This window comes from Salarias fasciatus, chromosome 8, assembly GCF_902148845.1.
Source record: "Salarias fasciatus chromosome 8, fSalaFa1.1, whole genome shotgun sequence".
In the NCBI taxonomy this organism is placed as follows: domain Eukaryota; kingdom Metazoa; phylum Chordata; class Actinopteri; order Blenniiformes; family Blenniidae; genus Salarias; species Salarias fasciatus.
In genome coordinates, this window is record NC_043752.1 from 4228328 (window position 1) to 4251967 (window position 23640).

Below are 23640 nucleotides of genomic sequence, written 5' to 3' on the forward strand. Positions count from 1 at the left end.
CTAGAAAGTCATGGTAATTTTTATGAATATTATCATCACTTGTGGTTTTCACAACTCACATCACAGAACATAAACTTCCTGTTCTGTGGGATCTCACAGCCCAGAGGCCCAAACAGAGAAGTCCTGAATGAAGAAGTGAAATGTCACTGAGCCCTTTCTCCTCCTCTCACCCCGCCTGGTGTTGACAGTTAGTTTAAACGTGCATGCATCCCGACGATAAAATAAACATCCTCTGAGACTAAGAAACATCTGAGAACTGAGATCATCGGAGCTGGATACACTAACGGACACTTTGGCTCATGTTTTTCATCTTCCCCGCCTCGGCTTTGAGACACATCTTGTGAAATGTGTTTTGTCACGTGGTTCTCACTCTGAAGGTGACGTAAGAGTCGGAAGGGTTAAAAGTGAGGAAGCAGAAATTCCACAGATTTCTTCCTGCAGTGGCAGCTCATCATCTCACTGAGGAAACGGGCTCATCTTCACTCAGGTTTGAATCGCAGCATCATCTTTAATTCTTTTAAACTCCTTCCAACATTCAAATGAACATGACAACAAATGTTTACTTTATATTTTTAGAATAATATTGCACAATAATTGTTCTTCTCAAATGTTTTTAAATTGTATTTTTGTGTTAAATTTGTCTTTATTTAATTTTATAAACCTTTATGTCCTTTATCAATCACAGAAACTTTTTAATGCATCATAATATGAATTGTTTTTCTATATTTCAAACATATCTGTGTAGTATAGTCATAATGTAATGTAATATTTTGTACTATCTTTTTACTGTATGTACATTTGCATCCTAATTTTTTAAAGTCAAAATGAGAAAAAAGGCTATTTATTTTGTATTTTTAAAAATAATTCCTGACTTCAAAGTAAGAACTACAAAAGACTTGCTGTTTTAACATGGCTGTAATCTCCTGCAGTGATTTTTATGTTGTCTGCAATGTTGGGCAAGTTACTTTTTCAAAGTAATTACCGTCTCTAGTTACTTCTTCAAAAAGGTAACTGAGTTAGTAACTGACTTAGAATATTTTCAAAGTCAAACTAATTACTAGGCAAAGTAACTACTGTTACTTTTATTAAAAAACTGAATTAAAAAACTAAATATATGATGAATGAAATAAATGGACACGTGTCAGAATAAATGACAAACAGGAAATGTCACATTAATCTGACATATTCAAATGTTGCTGTGTGATAATATGAGACATAAATTTGATTTCTAACTGTAGATAGCATTTCAACATTTGTAAAAGAATAATAAAGCACAATAGATGTATGTCAATATAAGTCTCTGGACTTCCTTTTAAAAGTTGTCTTTCAATGATCAGGGCTCTATGGCTGGAGCTCTGTGGCGCATTTTGCACCAGTACGGTTCCTTCTTCCTGTATGATGATGTCATTTAGAACTTGCTTGTCTGAGCAGTTTGCAACAATGTATTGGTTTTAGATGATGTCATCTATTAATTTGACCTGGATAGGCAATTAAGCAGCTATGCAAATTAGATGATGTCATTCAGTCCCACCTGCCCTGATCTTTCCCCCTTTTTTTTTTTTTTAACATTTTTTTTTTGTCTCATCTTTCAAAGGACCAAAATGCTCTTGGAGTCAAACCACAGCGTGACCTTTAACCTCAGCACGCCGGCCCCCGGCGGAGGCTGCCCCCCGGTGGGGATCCAGCTGGAGGGCGTGATCCTGCCCCCGGTGCTGACGGTGGACGTGGTGCTGGGGCTGCTGGGTAACGTCCTGGCCCTGTGGATCTTCTGCTGGAAGCTCCCCAGCTGGAGCCCCAACAGCCTGCTGCTCTTCCAGCTGGTGGCGGCCGACTTCCTGGCCCTGCTCAGCCTGCCGCTGAGGATCCACGCGCTGCTCGCCGGCCACTGGGTGTTCGGGGACGCCATGTGCCGCCTCAACCTCTTCCTCATGTTCACCAACCGCTCCGCCAGCATCGCGCTCATGACCGTGGTGGCCATCTACCGCTACTTCAAGGTGAGGCCTTCGGGTTCTGTGGGGATTTTCAGCCTTTTCGAGTCAAAATCTGACACTGTCCTGGATCTTCTCTCCTCCAGGTGGTCCATCCCCACCACCGTTTAAACCGCATGACCAAGCGGCAGGCCGGGTGGGTGTCGGCGGCGGTGTGGCTGCTGGTGGTGGCTCCTCGGGCGCCCATGTTGGCCTACAGCCACATCAAAGGCAGCGGCAACGGCACGCAGTGCTTCTTCTTCACCTCCTACAAAGAGAGCTCCCGCGCCCTGCTGGCGCTGGTCGCCACGCACCGCCTCCTCACCGTGCTGGAGTTCGTGTTCCCGTTCGCCCTGCTGCTGTTCTGCTCCCTGCGAATCGCCGGGTTCCTGCGCCGGCGGCAGATGGGGAAGCCGGACAAGGTGCGCAAGGCCATCCGGGTGTGTGTGGTCATCATCGCGGTGTTCCTGGTGTGCTTCCTGCCCACCACCGCCACCACCGTCGGGCTGTGGGCGGTGCGCTCCTTCCGCCCGTGGGACTGCGCCGCCTTCTACACGCTCACCCAGCTCACCATCGTGTCGTTCGGGCTGAACTTCCTGAACTCGGCGCTGGACCCGCTGGTCTACGTCTTCTCCAGCTCCACGTTCAGGAAGGCTCTGGTCTCCTCGCTGCCCCGCCGCCTGCGCTGCCATCAGGACGCCGCCACGTCGGAGACGTCAGGAACTCAGTCCACGAGCGAGCAGGAGCTGAAGTCCATGAGGGCGGAGCGGGGCAGCGAGGCACGGTGATCCACTGCTCCACCGTCACACTCCTTCAGCAGCATTAAAGACTTTTTAACACTTTATCATTTTGTAAAACGTTAATAAAACCAAAGCTTACTGATATGTAATTTAAAATGCTTCACTCCTTTAAACCACCCTCTTTCTGTTTTTTTTTTAATAACCTTTATTTTAAAATCTCATGTTTCTGTGGATACCTTGGTTTCAGTACAATTGATCTTCAGCAAATTTCTACCGTTAATAACTTCCATTAATAAAAAAAAATAGCATTGCAACTTTCATGGATTTATTTTGATATGTAAAAGAATTCTTGACGGCTTGACAAAAATCAAAATAATTTTGGTGATCCTGCAGTGAGAAGGGGCAGAATGTTCAGCAGGTTTGTAGGTCAAGTGCACCATCGTGTGGCTTTCTGAGGAACTACAAGTGCTGGTTTACTCTGTTCTGTGTCAGCACTGCTCAGATACTCAGATAATCAGAGGGCATTGATAAAGAAGTCCTTAAAGAATACAGAGTCCACCAAAAATAACCAAAGTGCTTTACAGTACTGTAATCATCAAAAATAAGACAATAAAACAGTGAAATAATCCAGTTGAAGTGACTCTGCTAAATTCAAAGAGGCTATTCACAGACTGCACGGATATGCAGAGGTCCTTTTTTAAAATTTCTTTTAGACAACATGCTTTTTAGATAAAGTTTTTGGTGGAATTAATCTCAGGTTTTGTTTTTGCTCACCTGAGTCCAGCGGACCTGAGGCTCTGTGTTCACTGCTGGAGTCTCTGGCCTTTTAAATCTTTTAAATCATTTTTAGATTTTCTTCAACAGCCTGTCGTAGTTTTGAGTATTGTCAATTAATGGAGACGATCTGATTGGCCCAAGGACGCACGCGCACGTGCGCGCGGCACGCATTCACTCGCAGGCGCAGAAAGCGGCGCTCCGTCTGCAGAGCGAGCAGGTTGTGGATGCGCTTCATTTATCACCCTGCAGAGCACGAGCGGGCGGGGTAAACGGAGGACGCTTTACTTCATGTTGTTTTGGCTGCAACTTCTTAACTTCAGCTGTTGATTTCAGCTCCGCTACACGAGAATTCACTGTTTTATTCTCAGGGAAATTAAATTAAAGGGAGTTGTAACTCAATTTTAATGTGGATTTCAACACGTTTCAAATACGTTTGTTTGAGTGTCAGGCTGAATATGAAGAATTTGAACTTTTTTATGGGAACATTCTGACTGATATTATGTTTTACTTATTTTTTGTTCATGTTTTTATTTATCATTTTCAGCTTACTCTCCACTACGACTGTTGTTTAAGTCAATTTAAATACATAAATACTGGCACATCACTGTTTTATTATTATTATTATTATTATTATTATTATTATTATTATTATTATTATTATTATTGTTATTATTGTTATTATTATTATCGTAGTAGTAGTAGTAGTAGTAGTAGTAGTCATAGCTCCACCCGCCCGGGCGGCCACTGGCAGTGAATGAAGCCGCTGTGTGCGCTTGTTTTTGGGGCTGTTTGTGCCGCTGTCTCTGGTCCTGCTCGGTTTCCGGCTCCGGCTCCGGCGGCTCCTGCTCGGGACCCTCTCCCCTCTCTCGGCGGGGCTCGGAGCTCTCCTCTCCGGCGGAGGAGACGCGGCGGTCCGGGAGCAGCGGAGCCAGGCCGCCTGTCAGCCGGGGGGCGGCTCTCCTCCTCCGGTCAGGGATCCACAGAGCTGCTCGGTGAGTCTGCGGAAGGAGGCTGTGGATGCAATTACATTTTACCTAATGTTTTTTTATTTTTTCTTAAATGTGCTTTTCTTTTTCCCCTATCAAATGCCTCCCTGCAATACCCCCCTCCAACCCCACCCTATAGTAAACCCCACCTCTATAATAACCCCACAAATTTCTACCCTTTCACCCTCACGTGACTCACAATGTGCATTTATTATTATTATTATTATTATTTTCATATGCAAAATATTCCAGAAGCGATCACAACCTGCTGTCTTACTCTGCTTTTAACTGCAATGTGCTCCCTCTCCTGTGCATGTGTGAGGCCTTCAACTGCTTTTATTTTTACATATTACCACTACAGTCCTCTAAAGGTTGTGTGTCTCTATCACGTCTCTCTTCACTCGTGCCATTTTCCCTCTGGTTTCACTTCAAAATCGGTTCATCTGTGATCCCTGGACTGCAAAATCCGCTTTAGAAATCAAGTCAAATCCTGCAGAGTGATAAGAATGATGAGTTGTGGTTTATTTCCATGGCCGTGATTTCGTGAAGGTGAATTTTAAAATCTGTGATGCCTACACAGTAATAATAAAGCAGCAAAACCACATGTAAAAAAAAAAGAAGTGATTTTTTTTCTTTAGTCCTTTTACCTACAAATAATTTTGTGAGAAATGTGAATGTAATTAACTGCTAACCAGTTATTGTTTATTAAAATAGCAAAATCTCTGAAGGTCTAGTGGAGCTTTCTGCTGATTTCACATGAAATATTTTGTTTTTAATCAGAAAAAGCTCCATATTTCAGTCAAACAGCTAATGTGACGCACCACACCCCCTGGTGGCAGCAGGTGGTATTACAGGTCAGCCTTCACTGTGAAGCACTTCAGGTTGGTTTTGTGTTTTCGTACTGCTGCAGATCCTGGAGCGCCCCCTGCTGCATGGCCTCGGCCGCTGCAGGTCTGTGCTGCCCGCACTCCAGACCGTCCAGAGCCGGCGTCCCCAAGCCGGCGAGGGGCCGCTCGCCGTCGTCCATGTCGTCGGGCCGCAGGTGCTCGGGCACGTCGGGTCTGGCGGGAGGAGCCGTGTCCCCGGGGCCCATGACGGTGGACGTAGGAGGAGGAGGAGCAGGAGGCGGGGCCGGCGACGCCCACAGGGAGCTGTTCGAGGCCTGCCGGAGCGGAGACCTGGAGCGAGTCCGGAAGCTGGTGACGGCAGAGAACGTGAACAGCCGCGACACGGCGGGAAGGAAGTCTACGCCGCTGCACTTTGCTGCAGGTTAGACTAGTTACTGCAGATTAAAATGACTGGTTACTGCTCATACAGAGTGATACTGCAGACAAAGCTAGTAGTTACTGCTGACATAGAGTGACTAGTTACTGCAGGAAAAAAGAACTAGTTACAGTAGAAACAGAATAACTAGTTCCTGTGGAGACAGTCACTAGTTGCTGCAGAAAAAAACTGAGTTATTTCAAATAAAAACTGGTGAATGCAGATTGAAATCAACTCATCACTTTTACTTGTTACTTGTCGTTTGAGCTTATGTTCTCAAATGCTATCTGTATTCAATTAAATTTCTTTAATGTATTTATTAAATAAAACAATAGTTTTTAGTTTGTTCATTTTAGTTGGATTTAATTCTAAACTATTATTCTTTCACATGATTATTTATCTGTATCATGGTTTCAGTGTTGATCTCTCTCGTGGTGTCTGTGCTCCAGGGTTTGGCCGTAAAGACGTGGTGGACTTCCTCCTGCAGAGCGGCGCCAACGTGCACGCCCAGGACGACGGCGGCCTCGTCGCCCTCCACAACGCCTGCTCCTTCGGCCACGCCGAGGTGCCTCCTGCCGCCGCTGACCCGTTAAAGTGTGCATGAGCAGCAGCAGCACGGCAGAAGAGCTGTTTGTTTCCCTTCTTCTCCACACAGTCACAGTTTTCAAAAACTTCCACCATGGGAACCACGCAGACGGTGACAATAAAGATCTCATCTAGTGCGTGTGTGTGTGTGTGTGTGTGTTTACCTGCAGGTGGTGAGTCTCCTGCTGCGACATGGCGCCGATGCCAACGCCAGAGACAACTGGAACTACACGCCCCTGCACGAGGCCGCCATCAAGGGCAAGATCGACGTGTGCATCAGTACGAAGACTACACACACTCCCACTACACACACTCCCACTTGCACTTGTGTGTATGTGTGTGTGTGTGTGTGAGTGTGTGTGTGTGTGTGTAAACCATATGTGTTTCTTTGTGTGTGTGTTTGCAGCGTTGTTGCAGCACGGTGCTGATCTGACCATCAGGAACTCGGACGGTCGCTCCGCTCTCGATCTTTCTGATTCGTCTGCTAAAGCCGTCCTCACTGGTGTGTCTCTCACACACACACACACACACACACACACACACACACACACACAGATCCATGTCTCATCCGGGACTTTGTGCTCTGTTTCACAGGAGAATACAGGAAAGACGAACTCCTGGAGAGTGCCAGGTACCGTCGATGTTTCGCTGATCCTCAGACACTGGGGTTCACTAGAGGGAGACAATAATCCAACGTTCTGGTTTCAGCAGGGCTTGTTGGACCAATCTGACATTTCCATTTCCAGAATTCATCTTTTCAGTATGACTGATTTTCGCACTGTCCCATCTGACAGGGTCAGTGTATGTTTTGATCATTGAATTTTAAGTTAAAAAAAAAAAAGAATATTTAATAAAAGAGATATTATTTGAGTTTCATTTTAAAATTCAAAAATCAAAATTAAAATTCAGTGCATTTTGCTTTATCAGGGACAAGAAGGGAAAGAGAAAACTATTAACACCACTTTGATTTTCTGAAAACAAAAACTCAAGTTGTCAGAAGACGACTGCAAAAGAAAACACACACACACACATTTGACGATTTGAAACACAGATGTGGTATTTCTGAGGACTCTTATTTTGAAATGCCCCATTAGACCGGGCTGGTACTTTGTGAGTGGCATCCTGAGACAATCTGTCATGGAATCAGATTTAATTTAGTATTAGTCTTGTTAGTCTAATTTTGCCCAGATGCTGTTATTTAGGGCTTTTATTTTGAAAGACGCAATCAGAATGGGCAGATGTTAATAGGAGAATACATCACTGAGTGAAATGGGCTTATCGAAGCGTGTCTATATGGGAATGACCGGTTCAGCCGTTCTGTCTTCCGTCTCCACAGGAGCGGGAACGAGGAGAAGCTGATGTCTCTGCTGACGCCGCTCAACGTCAACTGTCACGCCAGCGACGGGCGAAAGGTACAAATGTGTTTTCTAAACGCACCACCTTCTGGAAACTGAAGATGGTTTGTCAGGGAAGATGGGGACAGAACGAGGTGCAACCTGGGGAATAAGGCTTCGTTTACATGACAACATTTTCAACTCTCGCTGCGTTTTGGGTGTAACTTTACACTGTTGTCACTCGAAACGTTGTTGTGTAAATGTGTCCTGACAGCGATGGTCTGTGGTCGAGGAGACGGTCGCTGGCTGCAGTCCAGTGAACCCTGAATCTGTCCATTTCCTGTCCTTGACTTCATCTCTGTCTGCGTCACGTTGTTGTTTCAGTCGACGCCGTTGCACCTGGCGGCCGGCTACAACCGCGTGAAGACGGTGCAGCTGCTGCTGCAGCACGGGGCCGACGTGCACGCCAAGGACAAAGGGTACGGACGTCGGCGTCTGTTTCTCGCTTCCCCTCACCGTCCCCGCTGTCCGGTCGTCGGCTGAAGCAGTTCTCTGCTGTTCTGTGTTTCAGGGACCTGGTTCCTCTTCATAACGCCTGCTCATACGGACACTACGAAGTCACCGAGCTGCTGGTGAAGGTTCGAACAAACTCACCCGTCCTGCTTCCTGTTCATCCACACACACATCAAACACCCCACGCACACTGATCCTCTGTGTGTGTGTGTGTGTGTGCAGCACGGCGCCTGTGTTAACGCCATGGACCTGTGGCAGTTCACTCCCCTGCATGAAGCCGCCTCCAAGAACCGCATGGAGGTGAAAGTTCACGTGATTCAAACCAGTTCGATAAATCAGAAACATGCTCAGTGTTAGAAAACCAGCAGTTTAAAGGTAAATCTGAGCAGAAGACTCAAACCCGGCGCCCTCTGACTCCGCCCCCTCCCACCAGGTGTGCTCTCTGCTGCTCAGCTACGGCGCCGACCCCGCCTTCCTCAACTGTCACAACAAAAGCTCCATCGACCTGGCTCCCACCGTGCAGCTGAAGGAGCGCCTGGCCTGTGCGTCCCACTTCTCCACCGCCTCCGGTGTTCCTGCCTGCACTGTGGTGTTTTGTGTTTCTGGTTCCAGACGAGTTCAGAGGTCACAGCCTGCTGCAGGCGTGCAGGGAGGGCGACCCGCTTCAAGTCAAGAAGCACCTGAGCCCGGAGACCCTCGGCTTCAAGCACCCCCTCAGCCTGGAGACGGCGCTGGTGAGACGTCACCGTGTCGACCAGATTGACGCCACTGTGTGGCGCTGTGGCGTCCGTCACACCGCGAGACCAAAGATATCGTCACAACTCCTCTTTTGAGTCGTGTTTCTTTAGAAGATGGTAACTCTGTGTGTGTGTGTGTGTGTGTGTGTGTGTGTGTGTGTGTGTGTGTGTGTGTTCTCAGCATTGTGCGGCTGCGTCTCCGTACCCAAAAAGGAAGCAAGTGTGTGAACTCCTGCTGAGAAGAGGTGCCGGCGTCAACGACAAGACCAAAGAGTGAGTGGCGGATTGTTGTTTCGGTGCTGCAGAAAGCAGGCGAACACCTGGAGTGAGCCTCAAACAGCGTGTTCTCACTACGTCCGGTCCCTGCCGCCCTCAGCCTGCTGACCCCGCTCCACCTGGCCGCGGAGAACGCCCACAACGACGCCCTGGAGGTTTTGGTGAAGCACGACGCCAAGGTGAGACGTGGCTAAACGGTTCCAGACTTCTGAGCGAGTGGCCCGGCACCTCACCCGGCTCCCCCTGCAGGTGAACGCCGTGGACCAGCTGGGCCAGACGGCGCTGCATCGGGCGGCTCAGCGCGGACACCTGCAGACCTGCAGGCTGCTGCTGGCGGCCGGCTGCGACCCGCTGCTCACGTCTCTGCAGGGCTTCTCCCCGTCGCAGCTGGGCAACGCGAGCGTGCAGGAGGTCCTGCAAGGTGACACAATTCTTCACCTTCATCTCATCTGCTTCACCGGATCATACCTTGTTTTTGCCGATCATGTGTTTTTGTTTTGTTTTGTCCCTCAGCTGAAGGCGTTCTCATCGGGAACTCTGAAGTCGACCGCCAGCTTCTGGAAGCCTCCAAATCAGGAGACGTGGAGACGGTGAAGGTAGCCGCTGCTCTCTGGGTCTGGCGAGTTTACATCCTCCTGATGTCCCTGAATGATGACATCACTCCTCTGTAGAAACTCTGCACCGTGCAGAACGTCAACTGCCGCGACGTGGAGGGCCGCCAGTCCACGCCGCTGCATTTCGCCGCAGGGTACAACCGCCTGGCCGTGGTGCAGTTCCTGCTGCAGCGGGGAGCCGACGTGCACGCCAAAGACAAAGGGTGAGGAGCACCAACAGAGAAACTCTATATAGCAACTACAACAGTCTCCACTGCTCCACCGCACCGGTGAATGAAGCCGACTCTAACCGGGCGCGTCTGTCCGTCCCTGTGGATCAGTGGGTTGGTTCCCCTCCATAACGCCTGCTCCTACGGTCACTACGAAGTGGCCGAGCTGCTGGTGCTTCACGGCGCCGTGGTCAACGTGGCGGACCTCTGGAAGTTCACGCCGCTGCATGAAGCTGCCGCCAAGGGCAAATACGACATCTGTAAACTGCTGCTGCAGGTACACAAGCGCACAGCGACACAGGGAGGGGGCTCCGGGTTCGAATCCCGACTGTGAGTGTTTTTTTTTTTCTGTCTTCAGCACGGCGCCGACCCGAGCCGGAAGAACCGTGACGGCAACACACCGCTGGACCTGGTGAAGGACGCAGACACTGACATCCAGGACCTGCTGCGCGGCGACGCCGCCCTGCTGGACGCCGCCAAGAAGGGCTGCCTGAGCCGAGTGAAGAAACTGTGTTCAGGAGACAACGTCAACTGTAGAGACACACAGGGGAGACACTCCACTCCACTGCACCTGGCTGGTACACACACACACACACACACACACACACACAAACAGAAACACACATGATCATTTAAATTTGCGTGTGTGTTGCAGCGGGATACAATAACCTGGAGGTTGCAGAGTATCTGCTGCAGCACGGAGCTGAGGTTAACTCTCAGGATAAAGGAGGTCTGATTCCTCTGCACAATGCTGCCTCCTACGGGGTGAGAGAGGGACTGCAGCCACACACACTCAGCTGGTTCAGCTTGACTCCGTGCACTGACCACACACACCTTCGGTCCCACAGCACGTGGACGTGGCCGCTCTGCTGATTAAGTACGACGCCTGCGTCAACGCCACGGACAAGTGGGCGTTCACGCCGCTGCACGAGGCCGCACAGAAGGGGCGCACGCAGCTCTGCGCCCTCCTGTTGGCTCACGGCGCCGACCCCGCCCTCCGCAATCAGGAAGGACAGTCTCCGCTGGACCTGGTGACGGTCTGTCCCATGCAGATTTCAAGCAGCAATATACAGACTTAAAGGACAGTATGCAGATCTAAAGACACAGTACGAACATTTAAAGAGACATTCTGCTGATTTAAGACTTAGAGAGAACATAGATTTGAAGAGATGATGAACATATTGATATTGACAGTACACATTCAATTAGATGAATTCTGAACTGGATGTATTGAAGCCCTGTAAGCAGTGCGCTCTTGCTCCCCCTGCAGGCCGATGATGTCCGCGCTCTGCTGACGGCGGCGATGCCGCCCTCTGCTCTGCCTGGCTGTTATAAACCTCAGGTCATCAGCGTAGCGGCGGCGTCCTCTGGTGCTCCGCCCGTCGCCATCGTCCCTCCACTCCTCTCCTCTTCATCTTCTTCCTCGCCCTCGTGCCCTGCCCCTCCCCTCCTCCTCCTCCCCTCTTCCTCCGCCTCCTCCTCTGTTCTCGATGCTGCGTCTACAGCACCGCCCGCCGCTAACGCTGCCGCGAACTCCTCATCGCCCCTGCCCTCCTCGGTGTTTTCTGAGGTGTCGGTGCCGCCGTCAGATGCCGATGGAACGCTGGACATGGAGAGAAAAGATGAAGGTGAGGACGATGAACAGCTGGAGGGAGCAGAGAGAACTTTGTAAAGTTTGAAAACCTGGTCTGAGAGCGCCGGCTTGGAGAAGTGATGAAGATTTGATGTTGTGTGTTTCCAGGCGCCGAGCTCAGTATCAGCCAGTTCCTGAAGAACCTCGGCCTGGAGCATCTTCTGGAGATCTTTGATATGGAACAGGTGAGCCGCTCACTGCTGTCTCCGTACACACACACACACACACACACACACACACACACACACACACACACACACACACACACACACACACACACACACACACACTGAAAGATGAATGAGGCTTCCAGATTTCCATAAAACTTTTTTTTTTTTTATTTTTTTTTATTTTCATTCATTTCAGGCGATTAACACTGCAAAACAAAACAAAAATTCCAATATAATAACATAAACACAGAATGCCTGAAAAAGGGAAGTAGGAGGAAGAAAACTTATTTAATCCTACCCCCAAGCTCAACAATGGAAACACTGTGAGCACATGGTTAATACAAAATACAGTAAACAGTAGACAATAACAATTACACAATACCGACAATGGTAATTAACAAAAACCAGCTATTATGACGGACAGAATGGCAGAATGGACAAATAGCAGGAATGATAACGGACTAATAGCAGAATGGACAGATACTGGAATGGACAAATACCAGAATTGAGCAAGGTGAAGGACAGAATACAATTGAAGGTAATGGAACACTAATATAGACGATAAACCAACATGGATAATGGACGACATGTAAGCGACAGTAGGAGAACGTACATTATGGTGAAGAATAACACAATGATCAGTAACTGTAAATGACCAGGTGAATTACAAGATGCTGTACCTATATTTAGACCAGATCTGGTGTTTATAATACAGTTTAAATCGATTAATACTTTGGCATTGCTTGTGCTGTAAGTCCAAACTGTTCCAGAGTTTCACTCCACACACAGACACACAAAAACTTTTACGAGTAGTTCGAATTCTGGGTAATGTGAAATTAGCATAACCTCTCAAATCATGTGTTTGCTCTCGAATTATAAAGAAGCGTTGAAGATTGGATGGTAATAATTTATTGAAAGCTTTAAAGAGAATGATTGATGTGTTATATTTTACGAGATCATTGAATTTAAACAACTTTGACTGCGTAAACAAATTATGTGTGTGTTCTAAAAAACCCACCTTGTGAATGATCCGCACAGCTCGTTTTTGTAACAGAACAAGAGGATTAATTGTGCTCTGGTAGGTGTTTCCCCACACTTCGACACAGTATGTCAGGTAAGGAAAGATTAAAGAATAGTAAAGTGTGCGAAGTGCATTCACATCCAGGTAAGGTTTTGCTTTGTTTATAATTGAGAGACTTTTGGAAATTTTAGTTTTAATGTGTTTGATGTGTGGTTTCCATGACAACTTGTTGTCAATTACAACACCCAAAAATTTAGTTTCATAAACAATTTCAATAGGTACATTATCAACCGAAGGTTGCATCTCTGAATTCCTTTGTTGATTCCCAAACATCATTGCCTTGGTTTTTTCAATATTTAAAGATAACTTATTTATATCCATCCATTTCTTTATCGCTTTGAGTTCTTTATTTACTACAGTTATTAATTCATTATAATTGTCATTACAATAGAATATATTTGTATCATCGGCAAAAAGGATGAGTTTCAGAGTCTGAGATACATTAAAGATATCATTTATGTAAATATTGAACAGTTTGGGTCCCAAGACAGACCCCTGGGGCACACCACAAGCAATTCCAAACACATCCGAGTCAAACTGTCCCATGTGGACATACTGTGCTCTTCCAGTCAGGTAACTTTTAATCCAGTCCCCCGCCACACCTCTGATTCCATATTTATATAATTTATTAAGTAATAGACTATGATTAATAGTGTCAAATGCTTTTTTTAAATCGATAAAAATGCCAATTGCATGCAGTTTCTGGTCGAGTGCAGATGTGATTTCTTCAAGTGCTTCAATTATTGCCATTGATGTTGTCCTTTTAGATCTGAAACCATACTGCCCTTCATTTATTATTTGATGTTTTTCAAGAAATGATTCTAAGCGAGAATTGAAAAGTTTTTCCAGGATTTTTGAAAACTGTGGCAACAGTGAGATTGGTCTATAGTTTGTAAAGTGGTGTTTATTTCCCTGTTTATATAGAGGGATTACTTTTGCGATTTTCATTTTTTCTGGAAAACAACCAGTTTGAAATGACAAGTTAAAGATGTAGGTCAAGGGTTTGACAATATTCAAAATAACCTGTTTTATTATCATCATACTAATATTGTGACAATCAACAGATGACTTACTTTTACACTTTTGAACAGTTTTCATAACTTCTTGCTCATTTGTAGCAGACAGAAAAAAAGACATGGAATTATGTTTAACATATGCACCATCGTCATCACTTTCTTGGTCAGGAATTTGTGCTGACAATTCAGGGCCAACATTTACAAAGAACCGATTGAATTTATTTACAACATCCCTCATGTTATAATTTTCACCATTTCCGTTGATAAAATATTCCGGATAAGATGACTTAAATGATCCTTGTTTAATTAAACTATTGAGTGTATCCCAGGTCCCTTTCATATTATTTTTGTTTTCATACAGTTTATTTCTATAATACAATTGTTTGCTACTTCTTATGATGTCGGTTAGTTTATTTTTGTACTGTTTATACTGTTGCTCAGCTTCATTAGTTTTCAGTTTAATAAAATTTCTATAAAGTTTATTCTTTTTCTTACATGCCTTGATTATACCTTTTGTGAGCCAAGGACTTTTCAATTTTTTTTTTTTCATGGAATAGTTTATCAGCGGACAGTGTTTATCATACAGGGAGGTAAATAAATCCAGAAATGTATTATATGCAATGTCCACATTTGGTTCACTGAGGACTGTGGTCCAATCTTGATATGCAAGACTAGAATTTAAGGAGTGTATAGATTCTTGAGTTATCAGTCTTTTGGAGAAAGTTGTCTCATGGATTTCTGTTTTTTTTAAATAGTAGTCATATACAGTGAACACAGGTAGATGGTCAGTGATATCACAAACAAGCAGGCCACTGGTGATTTTGTTATCTATAATGTTAGTAAAGATATTGTCAATAATTGTCGCACTGTGTGCAGTTATTCTACTCGGTTTTGTTATAGTTGGATAGAGGCTGAAAGTGTACATAGTATTAGTGAAGTCATCAATAGTTTTAAGCTTTGAGGGATTCAACAAATCAATGTTAAAATCCCCGCAGACGAACAATGGTTTAGGGCTGACAGTGGAAAACAATGTTTCAATATAATCATTAAATGTAACTATACATGATCCAGGCATCCTGTACATGCAACTGATGATTATATTTCTCCTTTTATCATTAAGTATTTCCACTGTTAGACATTCCATTAAACCATCTATGGCGAGCGTCATGCTTGGTACAACTTTAAATTTAATAGATTTATGAATGAACATAGCAACCCCCCCTCCAGCTTTATTTACTCTATCCATATGTGTTAATTCGTATCCATCAAGACTAAAGGGTGCACCTTTTTCGCAGTTAATCCAGGTTTCAGTTACAGCAATAATTTTAAATGGTTCAGAAAAAGTTTCTAGGTACTGTTTGATCGGCTCAAAGTTTGCATACAAACTTCTAGAGTTGAAATGTATGATTGATAGTTTGGTATCTGGTTTTACGTTGTTCTCAAATTGTTCATGTGTAAAATAGTTGCAGTTATTGGTAAGAGAAACAAGGAAATTATTGTCCGGGTCTCTTTCTGCATCATATATAGCGTTTTCATGATATTCGTCGGTTTCCAGTTCCATTTGTTCGTCCACGTTGATAGTGTGCACCATGTCCATGTCCATGTCCATTATAGGCCGCATTATAGAAGTAGTGTTGAGTATGTTGAATAACTGAGTTCAGTTACCTGAATATTTGTCCAGGTCCTCGATGTTTTTGACCACCAAAACTTTGGCATCCTCTGGCGTCCCGTTCAGTTTGATGAAGATTTTGCAGTTGTTAATCCATGTATGCTGAATCTTGCCTTGTTTCTTTAGTTGTCGAGCTTTCCGTGCGATGTCCGAGTTCCGTCGTGTCAAGTGTTCATTGATGAAAACGTCTGTTCCTTTCAATTTGCGTCCTTGTTTGAGAAGAGCTGTTTTTTTCTTTCGATTTGTGAATCTCATTATTACGGAGGGCGGTCTCCCGGTCTTGGTGGGCAAGGGATGACAAGCCTCGATGTGCTCCAGGTCCAGCTCTATCCCCTTATTTTGGAGATAGGCAGCCACCTGTTGCTCCACCGAGCTCGCCTCCAGGTCACTCGGCTCCCCGCTCTGCTCGGCCACAGCCCGAGCATACGAGCGTGGCCGGATCTTAATGCCAGTGACGACCACATCATTAACACGGGAATACTGCTCCAGCTCATCCACGCGCCGCTCCAGATCCACAATCCTCCTCTCCTTCTCGGCGTTTTGGAGGCGTAGTTGTTTGACTTCCTCCAACAGCTCCAGGAGCTGTTCCTGTTGCGCTCTGATCGCACTCACGCTACCGCTAAGGAAGTCGAGGGAGTTTTTAATTTCCTCAAACTCCTCCGGTGCCGGGCCCTTTTTTGGTGGCATTGTCTGTGCATCCAGGCCAGGGGCAGGTCGCAATATTCTCGTGACAGATCGTTGTAAGTAGGATTAATCCAACAGCAAGAAAATTAATCCAAACAGCAAAAAAGTCCATCAGCAGCTCAGCAGTGTTCCCTCCAGTGACACAGGGTTGCGAAACCGGAAGCGGAAGAGATGCTGCTCATGTCGAGGAGCAAGACTGAAGAATGGAGGAACGCAACAAAAAGCTGTGTGTGTGTGTGTGTGTGTGTGTGTGTGTGTGTGTGTGTGTGTGTGTGTGTGTGTGTGTGTGTGTGTGTGTGTGTGTGTGTGTGTGTGTGTGTGTGTGTGTGTGTGTGTGTGTGTGTGTGTGTTTTTAGATCACTCTGGACGTGTTGGTGGAGATGGGTCACTGCGAGCTCAAAGAAATCGGCATCAATGCCTTCGGACACCGACACAAGATCATCAAAGGAGTGGAGAGGCTCATCAGCGGGCCACAGAGTGAGAGCGCACACACACTCACACACACACACACACACTTTTCCCAGTGAGTGTAAAAGATGAATTGTTAGATTATTTATAAAGACTTAAATCGATATAATACTAGGAGCTGTGCCCATCCGCCCTGATACATTGTGACTAAACGATTATATCACAAAGGAAAAGGTTTAAAGGGAAGGTTTTTTTTTATCATCTACAGCTGTGAACAGCTCAGTTTGAACATTGAGGCTTCTTGGTTTTGTTTTCACTATTAACTTTAAAATAAAACAACGAGCAGAAACAAAATTAACATGTTTTCCAGAAAAATTCTCCAAATAAAATTGGGGTGTAAGGTTGATTAACTTTTGGAAGAAATGCCTAGCATGAAGTAGAAATCTCAAAAATGAGACAAAATTTAGTTTAATGTGGGGAAAAAGTATGACATAGGAGTATTTCAGAATTGTGTGTGTGTGTGTGTGTGTGTGTGTGTGTGTGTGTGTGTGCGTGCGTGCGTGCGTGCGTGCGTGCGTGCGTGCGTGCGTGCGTGCGTGCGTGCGCGCGTGCGTGCGCCTGTCAGGTCTGAATTCGTACCTGACTCTGAACACGGCGAACAGCGGGACCATCCTGATCGACCTGGCGGCTGAAGACAAGGAGTTCCAGTCGGTGGAGGAGGAGGTACACACTGGTCTCAGCTTCTTTAGGTGGACCCGGTTGAGTTTTGGGCCTGAGCCCACTTGGTCTGGATCAGTGTTAAACAGCTCCCTCACTGGAGACTCTGGTGACATTTGTGCAAGTAAAACTAATGTCCATGTGAATACAACCTGAACTGTCAACGATCCATCAGATTTACTGGACGTTTTTGCTCGTTTGAGGTGTGTTTTAGAGTTCTGTTAGACTCTTTTTTGAAATTTGAGATAATTCTATTCCTTTTTTCTAATGTTTTCATCTCATTTGTTGTTGTTTTAATGAACCAGATGCAGAGCACAATAAGAGAGCACCGGGACGGCGGCCATGCTGGAGGCGTCTTCAGCAGATACAACCTGGTCAAGGTAACAAACTGACGAGCAAATCTCAGCCTTCGTTTGTAACGATTGTTTGATTTGGATCTATTGAAAATTCAGATCTCAGGGAAACCGTGAACTTTGTCTTCTCAGATCCAGAAGGTGTGCAACAAGAAGCTGTGGGAGCGTTACAGCCACCGCAGGAAGGAGGTGACCGAGGAGAACCACAACCACTCCAACGAGCGCATGCTGTTCCACGGTGCGAATGCTCACACGTCGGGGTCGGCTCCCCTGACGAGGAGGCGCCTGACCGTGTTCATCCGTTCCCCCAGGCTCGCCGTTCGTCAACGCCATCATCCACAAAGGCTTCGACGAGCGCCACGCCTACATCGGCGGGATGTTCGGCGCCGGGATTTACTTCGCGGAGAACTCGTCCAAGAGCAACCAGTACGTCTACGGGATCGGAGGAGGAACCGGCTGTCCGCTGCACAAGGACCGCTCCTGCTACACCTGCCACAGGTACGCCCACAGCGCCGCACGGGACCAGATGGGTCCAGGTGTGTGTGTGACCTGGTGCTGCGTGTCCCTGCAGGCACCTGCTGTTCTGCCGGGTGACTCTGGGTAAATCCTTCCTGCAGTTCAGCGCCATGAAGATGGCTCACTCCCCGCCGGGGCACCACTCCGTCACCGGCAGGCCCAGCGTCAACGGGCTGGCTCTGGCCGAGTACGTCATCTACAGGGGAGAGCAGGTCGGGAGACACACACGCGCACACACACACACACACACACACACACACACACACACACACACACACACTGTAGCCTGAAGCCCTGAAATCCTCTCTGTGCTGAGTGTCAGTGAACGCCTCTCTGCAGGCCTACCCGGAGTACCTGATCACCTACCAGATCATGAAGCCAGAGGCGTCTGCAGAGGGATGAAGAGGAGGGAGGAGGATGAAGGCCGAGACGCTCCGCTCAGTGCATGCACAAAGAAAACCTTTATTTATACAGTGTATAAACCATGTAAGTTTCTATCAGACGCCTCTTTGTTTTTTTTCTATCATTTGTTTGATGCACTTTATCGATTCTTTGCTCGTAATGTGATGTGACTGTCGGTTTGTTTCGTCTAAAACAAAAAAAAAAAAACACAAAGAAGGAATTCAGGACTTTCTCAAATGACGGTTTCCAACATGTTTTCCTCCGTTTCCATGGCGATACGGCATTTTTGAAAGGTTCCACCTTCAGAACCGTTTTTATAAAGTTTCTTTTTCAGTATAAATGGACTCTTAAAATGAAACGGTGCAGAAATGCTGGATCTCTTCGCTCTGCTGCTATTTCATTTAATATCTTTATGTAATCTGATTACAGTCATAGGTGATGATAATCTGACTATGTTTCTTCTGAACTCCGTTTACACTCAAGGATCACACCAAGAGTGTCAACATGCTAAACTGGGAAGTTCAGACTTGTGAGAGAGAAATAGGAAGATCAGAGAAATTTAAAGTGATTCTCACAAAGTACACGTACTCACATCCTGCCGGGTTACAGTAAATCGAGTCATTTCTTACCTCCACTCTTGTTAGCAGCTCTGAAAAGAGGCCGTTGATGGAGGAAGCCCTGAATGGAAGTTCATCTCCTCTCTTGTCGGTGTTGGCCGTGGACGTCCTAACGAGGCGTCCCGTGTCTTTACTTTTGGTACCGCATGTATTTGTATGGACATTCTTCGTACTGAAAATGCTCTTTGTTGGGTCCAACTGAAACCTTTTCAACGAGACGCCCCTGAGCGCTGAGATCGAACCTGCTCCAGTCCTCACTGGCGTCAGACGCTCTCAGTCCATCTCTGAGGGGCTCACTGACTCTGCCTGCTGGGGTCACTCTCCTCAGGCTGAAGTTGACTCAGTTTTTTTCTGTGCTGAAGTGAAATAAAATTGTATGAACTTTGCTTCGGTTTCGCATTTCGACTGTTTCTGTGTGAGACGACTGTCCAATACCTCGTTTCCTTTAGATGAAGTGATCCTCGACCGTCTTCTTCCTCATCATGGAGGAAGTGTTGTGCAGATAGCTACATCTGATTTGTGATGAGGTGTTCCACAGGGAACTATTCTTGAACCCCTCTAAATTTAAAAACTCAGGCTACAATTAGCTCTTCAATTGAATCCACGGATTGCTTTGAGCTATAAAATATCAGAAAATAAAGACTCTGTCTGCTCATCAATCTTTACCACTTGTCTGGTGATTAAGAGTCTGGGTGGTATTTCATTAATACTACTGTCAGGCAAAAGGGAGAGTGTTGACTACTGTGCCGCTTCTTTCGCAGCCTCGTCACATTTCCTGTATGTTATTGAAACTTAATCTGTGCTTTTGGTATTTTGGTACTTTCTTTATTTTAGCACGTCTAAAGTTGTAATTGCAGGTCTTTGTTTTGACAGAGCAGACAAATTCACTGTTTCCATAAATTCATGTTTCAGTTGAGCCTTTCAGCGCATCAGCCAGACACAGTGTGTGTGATTATTGCTACAGAAACATCAACATGTTCTGCACTGATCGATCAGTTGCTTCTTGCAGAAGAATCACTGATATTTCTGCAACGCATTCATTTTGATCCTCGTCTTCAGCAGTTGGTGAAAGTGTTGCTGGATTTCAGTTTGGCCTATCTTTTAGCAGACAGGCTGTTCTAGTTGTGTACTCGGGTGTGATGGTACATATTTTATTTTGAGGCTCGTTGACTTTCTGCTCCTTGTGTCCGATTGCTGTTGCCGTTTGTTTTACCTTTTCCTGAGAGTGTGATTGTCCTGTTGGTTCGTCTGTGTTTGGAGCTCAGCGTCTGTCAGTGTTCTGAGGATTTTGGTCGTTTGGATTTCTAATATGAGCTTCCACCAAGGTACGGAGTCCTGAGCCACATGCGCTGTTCAGTAGTAAATGTGAACGCCACACAGGTCAGCATGTCTTTAAAATCCTCCTCATTCATGATTAAATCCTCTAAAGGAGGTTTAGTGGGCCGTTCTCAAGGGCTGGGCCATAAATTAGTGTGAACATCGAAGATCTTATCAAGTTGTAACTCAGATGTTTAATATTCATCAACTTTTATCGACTTTCCCCAAAACTCAAATCTTTGAGTTGGCGTCTCTTTATCCATCTGTGTGCACACAAGAAGAGGAGCTCAAAGAAAAACAGATGTCAGGATTGAAACCTGCCTGGGAAAGAGTCGTCCAGTCCTTGAGTCTTATTTCAAATACAGTGAGTTGGTGTTTCTCCTCAGACGATAAGGCGAGACGCGTTTCAGTATCAGCGGCTGATTCATTACCTTTCAAGGCCGGAGCCCTCATTTCTCTCCACGTCTTCCACTTCCTCACAGAAGATTGCATCAGTGAAACACAAAGGCTGGGGTGTGTCTTAAAATCTACCTTCCTGTTTAAGCTTTTATTCCACGAATGCTTTAATATATATATCGTTCACAAATATTCCAAATCAAGATCATAAATGCTTAGAATTTGAAGCAATTTACGTTAGTGGAGAGAATTTAACTTCCAGGACTGAACACTTTCCAATTCATCTTTCACAGACACACTTGCACCACGAAATGTGCGTTTCGTCATTTTATAATAGACTTGAGCTTTTTTTTCTTCCCCCTTTACATATTTCAATTCAATCAATCATCCAACAGCAGGATTTCCGTTTCCAGTGAGGATGACTACAGGAAGTCTCTGAGTTTAATGTTAACTCGCAGTTTCAGAGATTTTGAAGATGAATGTTTGAGAGTTTGGACTTGGGTGATTTTAAGGAGTCATTAAAACCAGTTCTGACTTTTTTTTTTATTCATTCATCACTCAGCAGAGAGATTTCAGCTGTAAAGAGGAGCACTCCGAGGAGCCAGACCACAGCGAGCTTCTCTTAGCGAGTCCCCGTAACGGTTAGATCTCTGGAGAGTCTGCAGACTGGGTCTCCATGAGGAAGTCATACTTTGAGTGAGAGAGGACTTGTCGCGTTCGCTGGTAGCTCCGTCTGGACTGGACGACATAGGACGGAGGAATCACATGGAGCCGGTCCCCTGAGGGCACCTTCCGGGACTCGTACTCTATCGGCTCCGGGAAGTCCCTCCGGGACGGCGTCATGTGGGCCGGGAAGAAGGAGCGTCGAGAGCCCTCCTTGGTTTGGCCCCACGGGTGTCTCTGGAGAAATCCAGGAGCAGTGAAGCTCAAGGTGGAGACGGGAGCCCCCGCTGCGCTGAGGGGATACACGGCCCCAGAAGAGCGCGTGTCCGGGCCTGCATCAGAGCTGGAGACACCGAGGGTCTTCTTGGTCTGGGGTGGGCCGAGATACCGGGACTGGAGGGAACCCGGAGCCTCGGGGCCACCTGGGACACTGCTGGAGTTGTAGCCCACTGTGTCTCCCGGGGCTCTGAACCCGGGTGGAGGTAGAACCCCTGTGGCGGAGGCGGGCTCTTGGGGCTTCGGCTCGTGCCGCAGAGTCACCAGCGGGGGGCGCGGAGCTTTGGGCTGCACGCCGGACGGTCCGGGGGAGGGTTCTCCAGCTGATTGAAGGCCACCAGAGGGGAGCTGTCTGTGTTCTGGACCAGAGAACCAAACACTTCAGAGCCACTTCAGAGAAATTCTACATTAAACACCGTCCTGATGCGTTATTTGTCAAAGCTTCACACAAAACAACGTTAAACCGCAGTAGTTTGCACGCCAGGCCACTAGGTGATTTTTCACAGATTTTTCCCTTCTTTATGAGCAGAACTCACCTTCCTTCGCAGTAGGAGAACAAACCCCATTGCCAACAAGCAGCAGGAAGAACCAGGAAGCCCTGAAAGAGATCTGACCTCAGTGACAGAGTCTGAAAGCTGGGAGACCCCCTGCTGTGAAACTCTCACGGACCTGGAAGGAAGGCCCAGCATGGTGTTTGGACCGGATCCACAGTCCAGCAGCGGCAGCGTGACTTCAGCTGCCGCTGATTGAAGGTGCTCTGATAAATCTGCTCTGCTCCAATCAGAACCACCACGCTCACCTGAGGACCAATCAGAGGCTTCAGAGTCACACTCAGGTCTGAACATGTGAAATCCACACCGTGTGCTTTTGAGGAACAGTCCTGATCATTTCATTGATCCTTGCTGAGAATCTTGAGTCTTGTCATACAGTGTGAAGAGTTGATGGACAGCTGTTGTTGACCACAGAGCTGAAAGACAGCTCTGTGGCAAATGTCAGCTGCATTCATCCTTCACCTGTTTTTCTTCACTTTAAATATTCCGGGTTGAGTCCAGATCTGATATGTAGAGTACCGGTGAATTCAAGAACCTGGATCTGGATCTGGATGAAAGAGGCCCGGTGTGGTTTGAAGAGTTCTTTGTGAGCAGCTCACTCACATTAATGCTCATAAACGAGAGAAATAAAAGGAGCTGGAGTCAAGTTGTGAAGTTGGAGCTGATGGGTGTGTGTATGTGTGTGTGTGTGTGTGTGTGTGTGTGTGTGTGTGTGTGTGTGTGTGTGTGTGTGCGTGTGTTGAGAATCATGTCGACCTCTGAAGGACACACAGACCTTCACACACACTCTCTTATCAGGCTGATGAAGTTACAGTCTGTGATGAAACTTACACAGAGCTGGAACTGGATTGGTTTTGTCAGCCTCTTTGAGTTTCGAATTAAATACATGCTTTTAATTAATTATTATTAAGTTTGTTGTTATTGTTTAGCATTCCTGAATCTACATTTCTAATTTTGTCATTAATTTTTTGCATTTTTTAGCAATCAGCAAATGATCTGTGGAGAATTTTAGCTTAAAGAAATCTTTAACAAAGCCACTGAAAAAGTAGTTTTTCATTGATTACTCATCAAAATGATATCAGATATTAGAAGCAGAATCAGTTTTCGGTCTTTATTTTTGGTGATGTTGTTTGCGTGTTGCTGCTGTCGGCGCAGAGACGTGAATGACCC

General features: G+C 46.3%; 2 protein-coding genes across 2 annotated transcripts; both read left to right on the top strand.

Annotated features, from left to right (window-relative positions):
- Window positions 1–436: 436 nt before the first annotated feature.
- On the top strand, window positions 437–2764 carry LOC115392944 (hydroxycarboxylic acid receptor 2-like). Its single transcript, XM_030097641.1, has 3 exons — window positions 437–487; window positions 1595–1994; window positions 2075–2764. Exons 2-3 carry the CDS (start codon window positions 1602–1604, stop codon window positions 2753–2755), a joined length of 1074 nt encoding a protein of 357 aa, XP_029953501.1. The 5' UTR covers window positions 437–487; window positions 1595–1601; the 3' UTR covers window positions 2756–2764.
- Window positions 2765–4436: 1672 nt separating this feature from the next.
- On the top strand, window positions 4437–18702 carry LOC115392946 (poly [ADP-ribose] polymerase tankyrase-2-like). The gene is made up of 30 exons (XM_030097646.1): window positions 4437–4476; window positions 5381–5739; window positions 6183–6298; window positions 6489–6597; window positions 6725–6820; window positions 6913–6949; window positions 7655–7730; window positions 8037–8131; window positions 8224–8290; window positions 8388–8465; window positions 8599–8707; window positions 8778–8899; window positions 9084–9175; window positions 9279–9357; window positions 9428–9599; window positions 9692–9774; window positions 9850–9995; window positions 10113–10278; window positions 10360–10579; window positions 10657–10766; window positions 10850–11038; window positions 11272–11629; window positions 11743–11819; window positions 16611–16731; window positions 17288–17385; window positions 17685–17759; window positions 17865–17970; window positions 18044–18230; window positions 18304–18460; window positions 18588–18702. Exons 2-30 carry the CDS (start codon window positions 5403–5405, stop codon window positions 18648–18650), a joined length of 3741 nt encoding a protein of 1246 aa, XP_029953506.1. The 5' UTR covers window positions 4437–4476; window positions 5381–5402; the 3' UTR covers window positions 18651–18702.
- Window positions 18703–23640: the final 4938 nt, after the last annotated feature.

What these genes read in the sequence shown, in the direction of transcription:
- LOC115392946 (XM_030097646.1), top strand. Translation starts at nt 5,403, where the DNA reads ATGGCCTCGGCCGCTGCAGGTCTGTGCTGCCCGCACTCCAGACCGTCC. An exon ending in CTCCGCTGGACCTGGTGACG is followed by an intron (nt 11,039 to 11,271) that starts GTCTGTCCCATG and finishes CTCCCCCTGCAG; the next exon opens with GCCGATGATGTCCGCGCTCT. An exon ending in AGATCTTTGATATGGAACAG is followed by an intron (nt 11,820 to 16,610) that starts GTGAGCCGCTCA and finishes GTGTGTTTTTAG; the next exon opens with ATCACTCTGGACGTGTTGGT.
- LOC115392944 (XM_030097641.1), top strand. Translation starts at nt 1,602, where the DNA reads ATGCTCTTGGAGTCAAACCACAGCGTGACCTTTAACCTCAGCACGCCG. An exon ending in CCATCTACCGCTACTTCAAG is followed by an intron (nt 1,995 to 2,074) that starts GTGAGGCCTTCG and finishes TCTCTCCTCCAG; the next exon opens with GTGGTCCATCCCCACCACCG.